Source organism: Lissotriton vulgaris, chromosome 11, assembly GCF_964263255.1.
Source record: "Lissotriton vulgaris chromosome 11, aLisVul1.2, whole genome shotgun sequence".
Classification (NCBI taxonomy): Eukaryota; Metazoa; Chordata; class Amphibia; order Caudata; family Salamandridae; genus Lissotriton; species Lissotriton vulgaris.
The window spans coordinates 246732939-246749545 of NC_141699.1; the positions used below are offsets into that span (position 1 = coordinate 246732939).

The 16607-nt window shown below is 44.7% G+C and overlaps 1 protein-coding gene across 2 annotated transcripts in view; it reads right to left on the reverse strand.

Annotated features, from left to right (window-relative positions):
- Positions 1-16607, reverse strand: part of TTC28 (tetratricopeptide repeat domain 28) — a 1842918-nt gene that overhangs the window by 251034 nt on the left and 1575277 nt on the right. For both annotated transcript variants that reach the window (XM_086943149.1, XM_086943150.1), the window contains one exon: positions 13354-13519. In XM_086943149.1, coding sequence (XP_086799275.1) covers positions 13354-13519 — 166 coding nt within the window. The remainder of the gene's footprint in view (positions 1-13353; positions 13520-16607) is intronic.

Here is a 16607-nt window from a genome sequence, read left to right on the forward strand (position 1 = left end):
CACTTCCTGTCGTGATGTCACTTCCTGTGACCACGCCTACCTTGGAGAGTCCCCCCACTTCTTTTTTTAGGACTTGTGCCCTGAATAGATCTGTAAACGCCTTCTGACATCATCAAACAAGCAAACTTTCCAGAATGCTTACTGCTGGTGATTGCTTGCAATGCTGGACTTTTGCTACCCAGGATGTCCCCTTTAAGCTCTGCTTACTGCAGCCTTTCACAAAGAAATACAGAAATGCATCCCTCTGCGAGTGGGGGCGGCAATATTAACAAGGTCTCAACTGCACTACGTGCTTTTACTGTCTGAAAGTCAAATATGTGTTGTTTTAGAAGGCTTTATAATGTACCATTATTTCTGCATCACCAATGTTTTTGCCTACGTCATAATATTCCTGTCCTTTTGTCCATACTAGGGGCCTTATTTATGAAAAGTGACGCATCGCTGCGTGAAAACAGCAATGCGTCACTTTTCACTGCGCACTTCTTGCGACACCAATGATGCGTCATATTTAATGTATGACGCATCATGTCGCAAGGAGTTACAGATACGTCAGTATTTCTGACGTATCTGTAAGCGCAAAAGTGACGCATTGCTGGAGTGTGTCACAAAAGTGATGCAACTCCAGCAATGCGTCCTTTCACATGGGGCAAGCCCCATGTGAAAGGGCTTGCGTCAGTCTTACGCCTGCTGTGAGGCAGGCGCAAGATTTTGACGCAACAGCATCCTAAAAGTGACGCAGTGAAATCTCATAGATTTCTCTGCGTCACTATTACGAGGCTTTTTGCGGGGGAACGCCCCCTCTGCATATATTATACCTGACGCAGGTATAATGTGGCGCAGGGGTTTAAAAAGTGACGCATCTACCTAGATGCGTCACTTTTTAAATATGGCACAACAAGGCGCATGTTTTACGTCACCGATGCGTCACAAAAAGTGGCGCATCAGCAGCGCAAAACTGACGCAAGGCCTCATAAATGAGGCCCCAGGTGTGAGCGGAGTTCGCGCGGAGTTCCGCAAGCGGCGGAGTACGTTTGGTCACACCGTTCGCGTTGATTTTCAGTACTGAGCACTTCTGCTTTGCTGTAAAATCAGGACAAACAGCACCATGCACAGAAGATGATGCTTCTTTTCTGCCACTCAAGTAGATTTTCTACTCGAGCAGCAGTTTTCTCAACACGAGCGAGCGGTTGCAACCATCTGCGACCATCCGCGACTGCCCATGTTGAGAAATCTGACCGCTTACGTAGGGAAATCTCGCTAGAAGATGTATTTACCTTGCTCACGGTGAGCACAGAAAAGACTCCACTCCGTGAGTTTTTCAGAAATGTTTGTGCTACGCAGAGTGTGGAAAACTCTGCGAACAGAGCCGAGTACACTGCTCAAGCCTAGTCCAGACACTGCACTTTCAACAGGTTTGCTGAATGTCACATATGTCTTATGAATTAGACTTTGTAAAGTGTCTGTTCAACAGATCTAGAAAATGAGCTGTGAGAGGCCAGGAGGTTTAGCTCGGGACATGCAAACACACAAACAAGAAAATGCTGAATTATTAAAAGACATGCTTCAAAGATGAACTTCGGAAAAAAATCAGAAATGCCGGAGGGTTGAAGGGTTTGTAGTACGAAACCAGGCCTGCTGAAGTAAGCCCACACAACCAAAAATGATGGGTCAGATCGTATTTATTAGCCATTAGTCACAAGAGCTCCACCTGCCTGCTTCCTCCTCCGAGTGGACCTTAGGATGCAAAAACACATTATTGTAGCTTTGAAAAAAGGTTTCAGATGCGTTGTTTTTAAATTGTGGCTAATTTTGTGATCTTGGCTCCTTGCTTTCCACCTTATTGTGGTAATTCTCCAAACACATCCAGCTCTCTTCATTTATTGGAGTTTTATGTGTTGTCTCGTGACAAAGAAGTATTGACGAATACAAATTGGAGTACTAAAGACTAGAGGTGGTAACGTTTATATGCAAGATCTCTCAACCTTACGCTTAATTATTCCATGAAATGAAACAGATTTCGCTTTGTTATACTTTATAAAAATGACAAAAACTGAATCCTGGATAGAAATTTGTTTGCAAACATTTGTACAAAGCAATATTTTTATTTTTGATAGCTGCGAAGTGTACAGTAGTTCCAGATTACAGCCAAACCTTGGTTACAGGCAAACGACGTTACATAAACCAGAAATTACACATGATGCTTATTGGATGCGTCCTCAAGTGCCTTCTGAAAGAGCCAGCAAATGTCAAAAAGTCAAAGATTCCCAGGCTTTGGGTGATGATGCCCAGGGCTGGAACATCTGCATCCACTTTAGGGATTGTTAACACATGTGTTACACCTTTATTCTAAGTGCAGAGTAAACTTGAATCAAAGAGGGCGGCTCTTTGTCAATCTGCACATCTGCATCAATTTACACAGGTCAGGAGGGGTCAAACACTGATACAGAGGAGGCTATCATTTAGTTCACAATGTCTCGCCTTTAAAGGACCGGTTAGACTTCTACAGCCATGGCGTATATCAGATCTGAGCTGTATGGCTCGATCGTTATGTCAAATATTACGTTTTTATCTGAATAAATATTCTTCCAAATCTTTTGGAGTTTAAAACATAACCAGATTTCAAGTCTGAGCTCAGGGAATAAAGAAAGGCAGATTTTGTCCATGTGGTAGGTCATTACTTGCCTGGGTGAATGCAAATGTTAACACAATAATTATATATATTTTGTGGAGAAGGAAATCGGGAACTTGGCAAAACTATTACAAAATTACAAATTCCTGAAGGCGAAAGAATTGGTTAGGACAGTTGTTTATAGCGTGCAGAGCTGGATAATGTTGCAAAATTAAGGGTCTTATTTCTTGCGGGCAGTAAGGAGATGATTGCATAAAGTTGGCAGCTGTCTCAGCAACCCACATCTCACATCCCACGCCTTATTTAGAGCATGAAGGATGGTGGTCTTCCTGAGAACAACGCTGCTGCGGACAACTACAGTAGGGAAAACCCTACTAATAGACCTCATAGAATCGAAGAGGCGGGCCTACGTAGGGGATTGTTCCTACTGGGTTTGCCATAAATCATGGTAGTTTCGGATAAGAAGAGTTCTCAGCCTATTTTGATAAAAAAACGACATTTGACAGATCTGTCATTCTGCCATGGCATGGCCGACCAATCACTGCTGCTTTTTCCCATGAAGCAGCTCCTGCCATACAGGTGGGATCCGTTTTGGCGGGGAAATTTGCGCCAGCATGGTGGCAATCTAAAAATGTGAAGATTTTGGACGCATTGCCTTTGTGGCTCCTGCCGTAAGCCATAAGGCGACTGTCCCACCAGCCCTAAAATGAGCTTCCGAGTTATTGGCCAGAATCATACCAAAGTGTGCAGGAAGGCACAGTGCACTTAACAGCCATTGCTGACACGTGCGGTCTGCAGGGCACCAGTTAGAATCAGGGCAAGGGCAACATCTCCTTTGAAGGGCTGTGAGGAGAATTGACTGCCATTCAATTGGTTTAGAGTAGCTCCTGTTATTTACAGTACCTAAAAGTTGCAGATATGCTGAATGAAGTGTCATACCGAAACAAGTTATTATTATATTTATTTAAGCCCTAAATATGGACTCAAAACCCAGATCTTCCAGATGCAAAACAAGCAACTTTGGGCTAGATGTAGGTAATTCCCATTTACAGACTCTTAAATACCGAATTTTACCGAATCGGTATTTAAGAATCTGTAAATGGGAAGGGGGCAGATTTAGGTAATTCCGAATTTAGGAATACCGAATCTGTAAGATTCGGTATTTACCGATTCGGTAAATACCGAATCGGTATTGCCCATTGATTCCTATGGGCCTTGAAGCCCATAGGAATCAATGGGAAATAACGATTCGGTATTTACCGAATCGGTAAATACCGAATCCTGAAAGGGTGCAGGGGGTGTCACTTTGACACCCTCTAGCACCCCAAGTACAGGCTTGTGTGACATGTGGCACACATACATTAATTAATTAATTAATTAATTGTTGTGTCTTGTAAAGCGCACTGCTACCCGGAGGCCTCGTAGCGCTATAGACCGCTGGGGAACCCGTCCTGGCTTTCCCTGTGAGATAGTCCCTCCTGGGGGTCTCCAAGGTGAAACCAGGCATCCCCGGCGTTTGTGTGGGGCCGTTGTGGAGATGAGGCAAGCTAATGCCCAGAGTTGCCGAGTGTGATCCCTGGTCGGAGTAGGCACCGATGCGAGAATTATCAGTCCGCTGATCCTGGTCCAAGACCCTGCCGCGTCGGGAATCGAACCCTGGTCCCGGGCCGTTCTCTGCACTCGGGTCTGCCGCCTCTAACCACCTCTCCATGCCCTAAGGGCATGTCTGTGTGTCACATGGCACAGGTGTGCATGCACAGATGTGCATGCACACCTGGATTGGGTATTTTACCACACAATAGGATTGTGTGGTAAAATACCGACTCTTAAGGGCCTGTGGCACTCTTAGGAGTGTCAGCTACATATGAATTTACCGATTCGGTAAATATACCGATTCGGTATTTTACCGAATCGGTATATTTACCGAATCTGTAAAATTACCGACTTGGTAAAATTTCTTATTCGGTAGGCCCCCTACATCTGAAAAGCCTAATACTGGTCGGAAACGGCCACCGGTATTAGGGCTCCTACATCTGGCCCTAAGGCCCTTATGAGGAACATTGAGCAAAATATTCAGAAGGTGCAGATGAGGCATTACTGGCATCTACTTCTCAACATATTTCAAAAAATGTCGTAGTGTTTTGTGGAATAACCTTTTCATAAACCTCCCACCGCTGTAAAAGGCAGGTGATGGGAATGGAATTATTTCCATAAACCACCTCCTCCTGTTAACTACTGGGGTTTCCTTGCAGGGTGGGGAAACCGAACAGAGGCAATTACAGCTAATCTGACAGGATCCTTTCACGATAGGGGTGTTACACAAGCCCCTGGACTGCTGTGGGACCCCATGCTTCAGGGGACCCCCTGAGTATCTCCGAGATATGGGAATCGCAGGGGTCCCTCGCTACATTCTACAGGCATGCCCTATCACACTTCTGTACACCACTGTTTGGCAGCTTATCCTCTGAAATACCTGCATGCACCATTTATAAATTATAACGGTTATTTGTGAGCTACAAATCCTGGCGCCAAATCCTCTGCCAATAAGTCATTGGCACCATTAGCGAGCCATGCACTCTGGCCCAGACAGCCAAGAAGTTCTTATTATAATTATTCAAGTGTCACCTCCCTGGACTGCTGCAAATGAAATCTGGCAGGATTATTTGTTGAAGAAATTATTGATTGTTTTCGAGTGTCAAGTCCATGTGCAGCCTTGCCAACACTGCTTCCTGCTTAGTGAGATAAACACATAGGAGAGTCTTGACAACAGGCAATTTATATTCACTTTGCACAAAATGAACCTTGGTCGCCGTTCCATAAGTGTGCTCCCCAATTTAGGAAATTAATAATGTCCATTACAGTAATACGAAAGCTCATCTATGGAAAGGGAAGAATGTATCTGTCGTCCTCAAGAAACTACTTTGAAAATATAAATAAGCACTCCCTTTTAGCTAGATTTACACTGTACAACAACCTTATATACAAAAAAAAAATTGATGACACAGGGCCAGATGTAGATGGCCCATTACCAGTCGGTAACGGCCGAAATTACCGAATTTCGGCAGTTACCGACCGGTATTGGGCATTTGGGATGTAGGGGACCCAAAAACATCCGAATCGGTAAATTTACAGAATCGGTAAATTTACCGATCGGAAACTTTACTGATTCTGTAAATTTACAGAATCTGTAATTTGATATGTAGGTGGCACTGAAAACAGTGCCACAGGCCCTTACCGATTTCTTATTTACCATGTAATATTATTGCATAGTAAATAACAAATACCTGTGTACATGCACATCTGTGCATGTACACCTGTGCCATGTGGCACACATACATGCCCTAAGGGCATGTATGTGTGTCACATGGCACACAAGCCAGAAACAGGGGTGCAACAGGGTGTCAAAGTGACACCCTGTTCACCTTGGCAATTTGGTAATTTTACCAATTCTGTAATTACTGAATTGGTATTTGCCATTGAATCCTATGGGCTTCAATGCCCATAGGAATCAATGACAAATCCCGATTCTGTAATTACAGAATTGTTAAATACCGAATCCTACCGATTCGGTATTTTTTACCGAATAATTTCCTACATTAGATTTACCGATTCATGAATACCGAATCAGTAAAATTCGGTATTTATGAATCGGTAAATCTAATTTACCTACATCTAGCCCACAGTCTATTATATTGTCACCTAAGCCTTATCCAGCCATCCTACCAGATACCTCCAAGCATTTATTCTACCCTGCTGTCTACCAATGTATTCAATATTATGCTCACACACTTTATGTCGAGTGCTACCAGTAGGTAATATTTAAGCTCTACAAGAACACCTATCAGGGGACAGAAAGAAGACAACAAACTGCTTCATTCTGTTGTGGAAAAAAGCAAAGATGATTATAATGTCAAAAATCCATTGCTATTCATTTTATAGCTGCCTAGATGTGTAAATCTGGAAAAGCATATTGTTCAAGAGATTTTTTTATGATCTGAAGTCAGGTTCTATATCATGATTGACTGGTTGAGCTTTGACGCTACAGATAATTTACAATTACCTTTTAACATAGTAATTACTTGGTTTGTATGAAGCATGCTATACCGTTTGAATAGTTTATAACAATGAGGCATAGGTCAATGTCTACTACAGGACATCTGGCAAATTTGTTGTGAAACCTTAGTACCAATTTTTACAACAATACTTTTGTGTTGTAATCATCTAGCTGAAAAAAAAATTAATTGAACTTGGAAAATATTATTCTACCAATGCTTTTAGGAAGTGACCCCAAAAGAATTTTAAAAATATCTTAATTTATGAAAACTATCACCCTTACAATTAAGGATGCCTAGTACCAAACAGCTAACAATCACTTTGGAATTTACCAAGAACAGATGGGAAATTTACTAAATTGTGCAAAACGCAACCTTTATTGTATGGCCTATGATACCCCTTAAGTAAATATTTCAAGTTGACAAGACTTTTACCCTAAATCCACTGCATGGAAGAAGTGTCAGTTTAGCTTCTCACATGTGGAAATGGCAGGTCACTCGGAAACTGTGATTGTACTGCACTGCTTATACATCACACTTGATGCTAACGCATCTGGGTCAGAGTTGTAACAACCGTCCTTCGCACTTTTCACTAATTATTGAATGTGATTGTTTTTCAAGTCAAAAATCTAAATTGTATTTTTAATGAATCCTCCTAGCTATTTCCAGCTATTCTGAAGGGGTTAAAATGTTCCCAACTTTAACTGTGTTGCCACATTCCCCTCCCCCTTGTTCCCTCATTAACACTTTATAGGGTGGCACTTTCTACGGGTCCCAGGCGTCCCTTTTTTACATAAGGAAAAGATGCATACATGTCTTTTAGAATGATTTGGGAAAGCGTGCCATTGCATGCTTCAGAATACGTAGACAGTTCTAGATTAAAAATAACCAATTTTGAGCCCTACTAGTTCTCAATGTGGTTAAACTAGTAATGGGCTCATTGTGGTGCACGAGTTGAGCCCTCTAAATTCAGCCAACTGTCGTTGTCGATAAATTGGCTGGCGACCTCAACTTAGTTGAGACCATCAGCATATTTACGGGCCGTATTATTTCTAAAGTGAGAGCTGTAGCCCTGCTCTTGGCTTCCCGAGCCAATAGGCAGATTTAGCATCAGGACTATATTCCTTGCAGCCTTCTTGAACCACAACTCTGGGACTGGGTGGCAGAATAATGTGAGAGGTAAGGAAGTGTAAGAGTGTGTTTGTTTTGATGCTCAGTTCTCTGACACATGTTGGTATTGGCCAATCACACTGCATCATTCAGTTGTCTTCTCCATCCACATGCGGCTTAGCCCATTCACTAATCTTTATTTCTCTGCTCAGAAATCTTCCAGCACTGCTTATCTCACTTTCTTCTATGCTCAGATTGCCTCACTGACTAGTCATTCTTCCATGGACACTCTCACCGCGCCACACTCACTGCTCAGCCTCTCACACTCACTGCTCGGCTACCCTCACTTTCCTGAGTGGTCACCATACCTCATAGTCACTGCCTCAGAGGTGTCTGTTTTTGATGGGCCTTTCAGTTCATATTTCATTGTTCACTCTGACACACTCATCACTGTTGCTCAAGGAAACTCTTTCTGCCCAGTTATTACTTTTTCTTTGTAGTGTTGGTCACTGCCTCAATTATTGCTGACTTAATTCATGCTGCTATGGGGAATAAAACCAAACAAAAGTTGCCTCCTGGATCACATTTCTTACTGAGGACTGCTATAATTGCATTACATTCTCCTGTTTACATTTTATTATGTGACAAACATACTCAATATATCTACATAGCTTCCAGTCATGTAAAATGGTAGATCCAAGACTCTGCCATTTGCTCCAATCACAGCCTCTTGACACAGAATGCTGAAGCTGGTCTTAGCGTAAATATATGCAAAGACCCAAAGCCATGTATCTAATATCCAGAAAACAATTGTGTGCTACAACCAACCTCTGTTTAAAAACAAATATTCTAAAAACACTCAAAAACCAAATCATACACCAAAATGGCGGACATAATAAGGTAAGGGCCTGATTATGAGTTGCTTGTTATATTCCGACCCATGTGTAAACCCCTGTCGCGCATGGGTCAGAATTACGAGTTAAAAAGTTATTTAACTCATACCATAATTAGTGGATGTGTTAAATACCTCAAGCTTCATTACATTTCAGCAGCTGACACCTGCCAAAATTTAACAGGGGAAATGTGTACGATATTTACTGTACCATGCGGACTTTGGTGTGTTAAACTCCGAAATGCGCAAGTTATTCCCCATTAAATGTAAATGTACAGGAATTTATATAGCGCAAATCACCGACCGGTTTATAAGCGCTTTCTTAGGGAACCCGTCCTGGTATTCCCCTGTGAGATAACCCTGGCAGGGTATCCGGAAGGTGAAAGCCAGGCATCCCGCCGCGAGGGGCCGTTGTGGAGATTAAGCAAGCTATTGCCCAGAGTCGCAGAGTGTGAACCCGTGAATCGAGTAGGCACCGGAGCGAGAATTGTCGAGTCCATGGACATTTTAGGACTCAAGATCCCGCCAAGCCGGTAATTGAACCCTGGTCCCGGGCTGACCTCTGCTTCCAGGTCTGCCTTCTCTAACCAGTGAGCCACACTTCTCGTAATAGGTGCTATTTATCGCACCCCATAAATACCTTTACCTGGTATCAGGCCCTAAGCCTACTATATAGAGATACCTGGCTTGGTTAAATGAAATGCAACAATATACAGTGACACATGGTTGGGTTTGTGCGAGTTTTCATATAGGATATCATACATTTTTAGCCCTGATGATGCGATAGCTGGATCCATTTTCAGCTCCAATGGCTATTACATATCAGACATCAAGGACAGCGCACAGACTACCCCTTCTCTGAATCTAACGCGTCTCCCTGTGAGGCTATTTATTTAACTATAAAACAGTGGTATGCGTATTTGTCAGTAGTACAAACGATATTCCGCCGCACATCATACAAATGGCGGCTATTATATTTCCCAAGCAACCATTCACCCACTGTAATTTACAAACAGAAATGAAAGCAGATCTAGCCAAGGATTAATCACTGGGATGCAGGCTGTTAATAGCCGCACAGAACCCAGTACTATTAATAATGGCAGACTGTGATCTCCCGCCTACTCTCGGCTGGACGTGCATGCCAACGCAGAACTGGAGAGAGGAGATAGGGCGGGCTCACCCAGCGGTAGGGAAACAAGGAGGGTAATGAAAGTTTTATCATCTGTTCAATAGCGTGGTAATCAGCAACACAGGCCACTACAATGGGAGAACTCACCAGCAATTATGTGTACTGCGATGTTAGCACAAATATAAACCAACTGTAGGCAAAGCACTGCCGACTTCTGGCTCGCTTTTCCGGATGGCAGGAATATAAATTGAAAACGATGGGCAGACTTACTGACTGCAATTAGAAATGAGACCTATATATCACCAAAATACATATATGTGGAGTTAGGTATTGAAAATCTATATTTACTTACATTTCAATATTTTGGACTTGATAATTTGTCCCCGATATTTCTATGACCCGATATTATGGATTTGACATTCAGGGTGCACACCCAAGAATATGATTTGCGTGCTGTTCCGATATGTAGTATCTGCTGCATAGAGGAGTTCTTAGGGTATAAAGGGTTTGGAACACCACTTAAGATGATGAGATCCCTCATGAAATATTGGGGAAATTACTCTATATTGAGCCTCTCTGAATATGATGGTCCAAATGTACCCTGCTGAAGTGCTTGTGATATAAAGCTGTATTGGTTCCATTAAGAAGCTCTCAGAATGGGATGAGACAATTACTCTCATGATAAACTGAGACAAGACTGAGTATTTAAAGCTGATAGCAGGACTCTAGCCACAGTCTCTGCTCTACCCCCCATCCTTGTCTTCTATTATTCCTTCCCTTTCGGCAACCTACATTTCAACATTAATTATATTTTATTGTGGCCATAACTAGTTCAAACCTGGCTCAAAATCAAGAACTTGGACATATTCGAGTACAACTTTCACCCAAACCAAATAACTCTGTTTCATCTAGAAACTAACTTTACCCTCAAGGGACACATTGCCAAGAAAACCAAGAACGCCTGGTAAAAGCCCTCTCTGCTAAAGAAAGGTAAATTGTTCCTTCCAGAAAGTGGACTGTGGATCTCTTGTTAAAGCCCTCATAAACTAGCATTTGGATGGTGAAAACATCCTGATCCATGGTGTCCCATGCTCCACACTGGCCCTCACCCCCGCCCCTGAGAGCATCATATATGTCACACCCTGCCTCATTGAATTCCAAAAGAAATATGAGCTCATCACCCCCATCATAATAAGGCTCTACTGACTCCCCTTTTCAGCCCTCACCATGTTCAAAACCAGCAGCATAATTTACAAATGCATTAGAGCTTACACACCCGCCCACTTGGCTGAAAAGCTCATGACCTCTGGTGGCATACCCTCAGCCAAGACACCATCAGACTGGAAACAAAAAAGCATTACAAAGAAAAGTCAAGGTAATAGGTCATTTCCATCCATTCATCCAGGATCTGGGACAACATCCCCATATCCATTACGACCACCCTAAGATTGCTCCAATTTAGGAAAAAGTTGAAGACACGTCTCTAAAAACAGAGTTTAACAGTTTAGCACATGTCCAATTTTGCTCTCAGATCCATCTACGGCTTCAATCATGTGCTGACTGCACCTGTGACCTCGAACAGCACTGCCTTCTAGCTAGGTGTGCACTACACAACAACCTTATATACAAAAAAATATTTGATGACACAGTCTATTATATTGTCCCCTAAGCCTTATCCAACCATCCTACCAGATACCTCCAAGCATTTATTCTACCCTGATGTCTACCAATGTATTCTTTACTATGCTCACACACTTTGTGTCGAGTGCTACCAGTATGTCATATTTAAGCTCTACAAGAACACCTAAATAAATCAATTAGTAAATAAACAATGAGGCAATTACTCTATGTGGAAGTTCCCACAACATGATGGGCAAATTACTCAATAGAGAAACTCCCAATACATGATAAATCAGCTATTTTAAAATGTCCTATAATATGGCGAGACAGTTTGAATGACGAATTTAAGATAATAAAATCCATCAGAAGCTCATCTGAAATAGCATGGCAGATGTCCAATATCTGAGCTTGTCTGTTATATAGGGGCAAAAATTTAATAACAAATCCCAAAGAATCGTGGTGTATTCTAATAGTCAGGGTCATGGAAGCACTTCCTGAGAAATAGTTATTCAAAGTCTTTATGTTTTTTTTTAACCCCTTCGCTGTGGCGGCTATTCCGCCGCAGCGCTAAGGGGGAAGCGGGGCCGCGCAGCGGTGCAGTGTTCGTGACGGAACTGCTCCGTCACGGTCCGCGGGTGTGCTGTGCTTGTGACGGAACGGTTCCGTCACGGCCCCGCCCGCTCTTCAGAACGTCAGCGCAGGCGCGGAATTTGCGCCGCGCATGCGCCGAATTTGCGCCGCGCAGGTGCGGCGAGCGGGCCGTGACGGAACCGTTCCCTCACCAGCACAGCCCACCCGAGGCTCGTGACTGAACGGTTCCGTCACAAGCATGGGAGGGGTTAAGAGAGATTTCACTCTGGAATGATGGGAGCTCCCAATTTGATCAATCACAGATTCAATTACTAGTTCTTCATGTAGGTTTGCAGGTTCCCACCCAATCTGCTGAATTGCTCAGTTTCACACCATCTCATTTTCTCTTGTGAGGAGATATTATTGGTGGTAATCCCCGCAGAACCCAGCTGCCCCGGCACGTGCCCTGAGGTCTTTTCAAGTGTCTGCTGCATGTTTTAACATTATATTATGTTTGTTTTGTGAGCGGGAGTTAGTTTGTTGTGTTTTATAGCACCAAAGGGAGAGTGCACTGCACAAGCTTGAATATCTCTGCCTTCTGTATTAAAACTGCACGTCAGCACCAAAGGGAAACATTAATCTCAGAATATTGCTGCGCTCCACAACTGAAAGAAAGAGAGACATGTTGTAGAATCTATATATTATGGGTATACATAAAACTGTTCTCTTTACAGTCCACTTTCCCTCTAGAAGGCTCTTACGGAGGAATTGGTCAACTTGCCCTTAACACACTTAACCCCTTGTATGCTGATGACGGAACCGCTCCGTCATCAGCTGCGGTGGCGCTGTGCTGATGACGGAGCGGTTCCGTCATGGCCCGCCTGACGCTCCTGCGCAGCGCGAATTCCGTGCCTGCACTGAGCGTTCTATTGAGCGGGCGGGGCCATGACGGAACTGCTCCGTCATAAGCACAGCGCAACCGACGCTGGTGACGGAGCGGTTCCGTCACCAGCATGCGCCCGCCGCTCTTCCGCCCGCCCCCTCAGCACTGCGGCGGAATAGCCGCCGCAGTGAAGCAGTGAAGGGGTTAAAATGTAAACAAATGAAATGCAAATAATGTTAGATACGTTTAATGGTTATCACACCAGTAGACAGTAACTGGAAAGCAGGCTTTTCAGTAGGCAGCACCTACTAAAAAATGTGTTCCTACTTAGTTTATCGCAAGTAACCTTTTTATTTTCTCTACCTGCTTCCTTTGCCATATATTGAGCGCCCACGATCATTGTTACCATGAAATAAAATGCGAAAACATAAGATATATCAGAAGTCAAGGTGCCCCGCTCCACCTTACCTGGTATAGTAGGAGTCGACACCAAGTGCTTCCCGTACATTGGCGATGTACTGCTCCAGCGTGGTGGTACCTGATGCTTGAAAGTTCATACTACTCGTTTCATGGAAGTCCCCAGTATTTTCTACCATGGTATCCCCCAAAAAGTGTTCATGAAACTTCAGAATTCCTGCAAGGAAATATCAGTAATTCATTTTACAGAATATTATAGGTTTTTTCAATATTACATCAAATTGTATCTACCAATGTTTGGGTCTCCTTAGAACGTAACATTTAGAATTCACTCCATCTAGGGGTTCATTCACACACGTGGAAAGTACTCAAAGCAGGCCTGGACTGGCCGTTGTGGGCACCGGGCAATCCCCCGGTGGGCCGCATGGTTGGGGGCCGGTTTTGAGCCCCTGTGGGGCCGTTTTATATTACAGGGCCGTTTTTGCAGCTATGCTGAAAAAACGGCCCTGTAACAAAAACGGCTGAAAACCGGCCCTGGCACAGAACGTGGTCTTATTTCTCTAATTTAATCTGGGTCACTTTTTTATTTTTTGCCATTCTTTATCCCTTTGCCATGGGTCTGCCAGCATTGAAGATCCAGGGTGGCCGCTAACATAAGAATGAATCCCTCTACAAATAAAATATTCTTCTTCTGAGATGAAGGTTAGTGTATGAATAATATGCATGTGTTATTGTTACTAAGTATGATATATGTCAGGGGGCGTGGCCTAACAACATGGCCGACTAGACGCGTTTTTGTCCAGCTCCTGCCCCAATGCTAACCTGAAGTAGGAACAATGCCCGCAGGGACCGGGCTGCCTGGGTGATGTTCCCTTCCCCTCCAGACGAATATTGGGCCCTATGGAGCTTTGAGGCTCTGGTGCTCCTATCCGGGCCTCTGATGCCGAGACGCGATTGAGAACGGGCCCACGGTGAGGAGCTCCTGGTGACTGGGGATCTAAGCCTATGTGAGACTGGTGCGGTGTGGCCCGCTTGCGCTCCTGTCACCGGTGCCTGGAGGCGCGCGGAGGCCCGCAAACTGGACCCATTGAGGCCTGCCGGGCGGTCCAGGGGACCCCCCCTCCCTTCCATGCAGTGGGGTGCCCTGGTGATCCCCGATTCAGTGACCGGGTGGAGCAGCGATGTACAGAAGCGTGGCTGACGCGTGGACAAGACTCTGGGGCCTAGAGGTGAGATCCCGGCGGGGCCGGTGTGTGGAGAGCAGCCTCCACTCCGGCGATAGTATCCTGGCCCGCGCCGAAGGTGGACTGGCTGAGGTGTCTCTTGGGAGAGGTCCTTATTGGCAGGTACTTATGGCAGTTGGGAGCGCTGCTATGGCAGGTAGGGGGGTGATGAGACCACGGCCCTCCACTGGTGCGGCTGGTGGCCACGATATGGAATCGTGTGGTACTTCGCCTGATTCGAGACAGGCTGTTCGCCCCTGAAATGGATCTCTGGCTGATGCCACCCTTTGCATGGATGGAGCAGGTCATGTCAACGGACAAGTGGAAGGAGGGGGTCTTCCTGATGCTGGCCGCTGCCTGATGCTGGCCGACTTTTATCCGGACGATAAATTTATCACTTATCAGGAGGCGGTGACTTCCATCGAGCTGGGACCGGGGCAATTTCTCCAATACGCTAAAATAGCGGCGACAGCGCAGCAACTTTGGCCATCATTTCCGGAGGCTCCGGTGAACACCCGCACTCTGGTTACCATGATAGCGATGGCAGGGGGCCGTAAGTTTGTGACTCACCTCTACAGGACTTTGATGGAGGATAAAAAGTCGCGGCCCGTGACGATAGAACACAAATGGCAGCAGGTGTGTCTGCAGGAGATTACCTCACGTAAGTGGGAAAAAATACACGAAAGTGTTCGGAATGTATCAGTGAGTAACCGCTTAAAGAAAATCCAATATAATATTATACATATGACCTATCTCTCACCCAAGTGGCTCCAGGCAATTGATAACACCAGAGACTCCCACTGACCGAAATGTCGCAGTGCGCAGGCGGATTTTATACATATGGTGTGGACGTGCCCTGTGCTCCAGTCGTACTGGGTGTCGGTCTTGGAGGATCTGACAAGGGTGACGGGGTGGATAATAGACCTGGACCCGCGTGCTTGTCTCCTGGGCTTGATCCCTCGGGATCCCAAACGGAAAGTAAGCAGGCGATTCCTAATGTTGGGCCTAGTTACAGCCCAGCGACGTATTGTAATCCATTGGTTGTCCCAACAGGGCCCGACACTGCTGAAATGGATGGCGGATCTGCAGGAGTGGGCACTGGCAGAATACCAGGAGGGATGGCAAACTACCAGAGGTCCTACTGGCTTGGGGGTAATGCTTCAGGAGATGGTGGGACAGGACTCCCAGTTGACACAGGACAGTTCTGAGTCAATGCCCTCTGGGCGGGGGAGACTCCAGCACAGGAAGGTGTGGCACACGGTGACCCAACATAGGGAGTTGGTGACTTAGACTTTATTTTTACGGACCCGGCAGCAGGGGAGGGGGCGGGGGGGCATTGGTGGGGGGTGGCTGGGTTGAGGGGGGGAGTTTTCATACAGTTGTATTATGTATAAATGACATTGATACTGCAAATGTGGTAGACAGAGGAACCTCTGCCATGATAATCATCGATATACGGCTTGTCAGGTGTTGCTGCTGATTTACGGACCACCTCAGCAGGGGCGGCTACGCTGTATATTTGTACCTTGCTTGCTTTAATGTGCTGGAGATGTAAACCTAATAAATACATTTTTTTAAAGTATGATATATGTCCCTCAATTACTTGTCTGATGTAATGATACTTTGTCTTTTTTTGCATTCCCCATGCAGCAACCCAAGGGGTGCAACACTTCACTCTGAACTAACCATGCTATAGCCATTAAAACAATTCTTATTTAAAATGGGGGGATGTTTTACACCGTCCTTATTTGTCACAAATTGCACACCAGCACCCCGTACTCGATGGACCTCTTTCCCCATTGGTTGAGCTGAGATAGAAAATCATAAGAGCTATCAAGGGATAGTCTAATATGGCTCTGTTTCAAATAGTGGGTTTCCTCTTAGCATGCGTTATGGTTTCTCATTTGAAATTCACACTATCTCTTTCAGATACATGATTGCATGCATGAACATGTAATCTTGCCTTGCCCAATTGTCAGGCACTGTTTTTTGCACTTACCTTGTGAGTTTGGGGTATCCCTGCTCTCCTGCTCTTTTTTTTTATGTCATTGACATCTATTACTTCACTGCAGGGTTCATGTA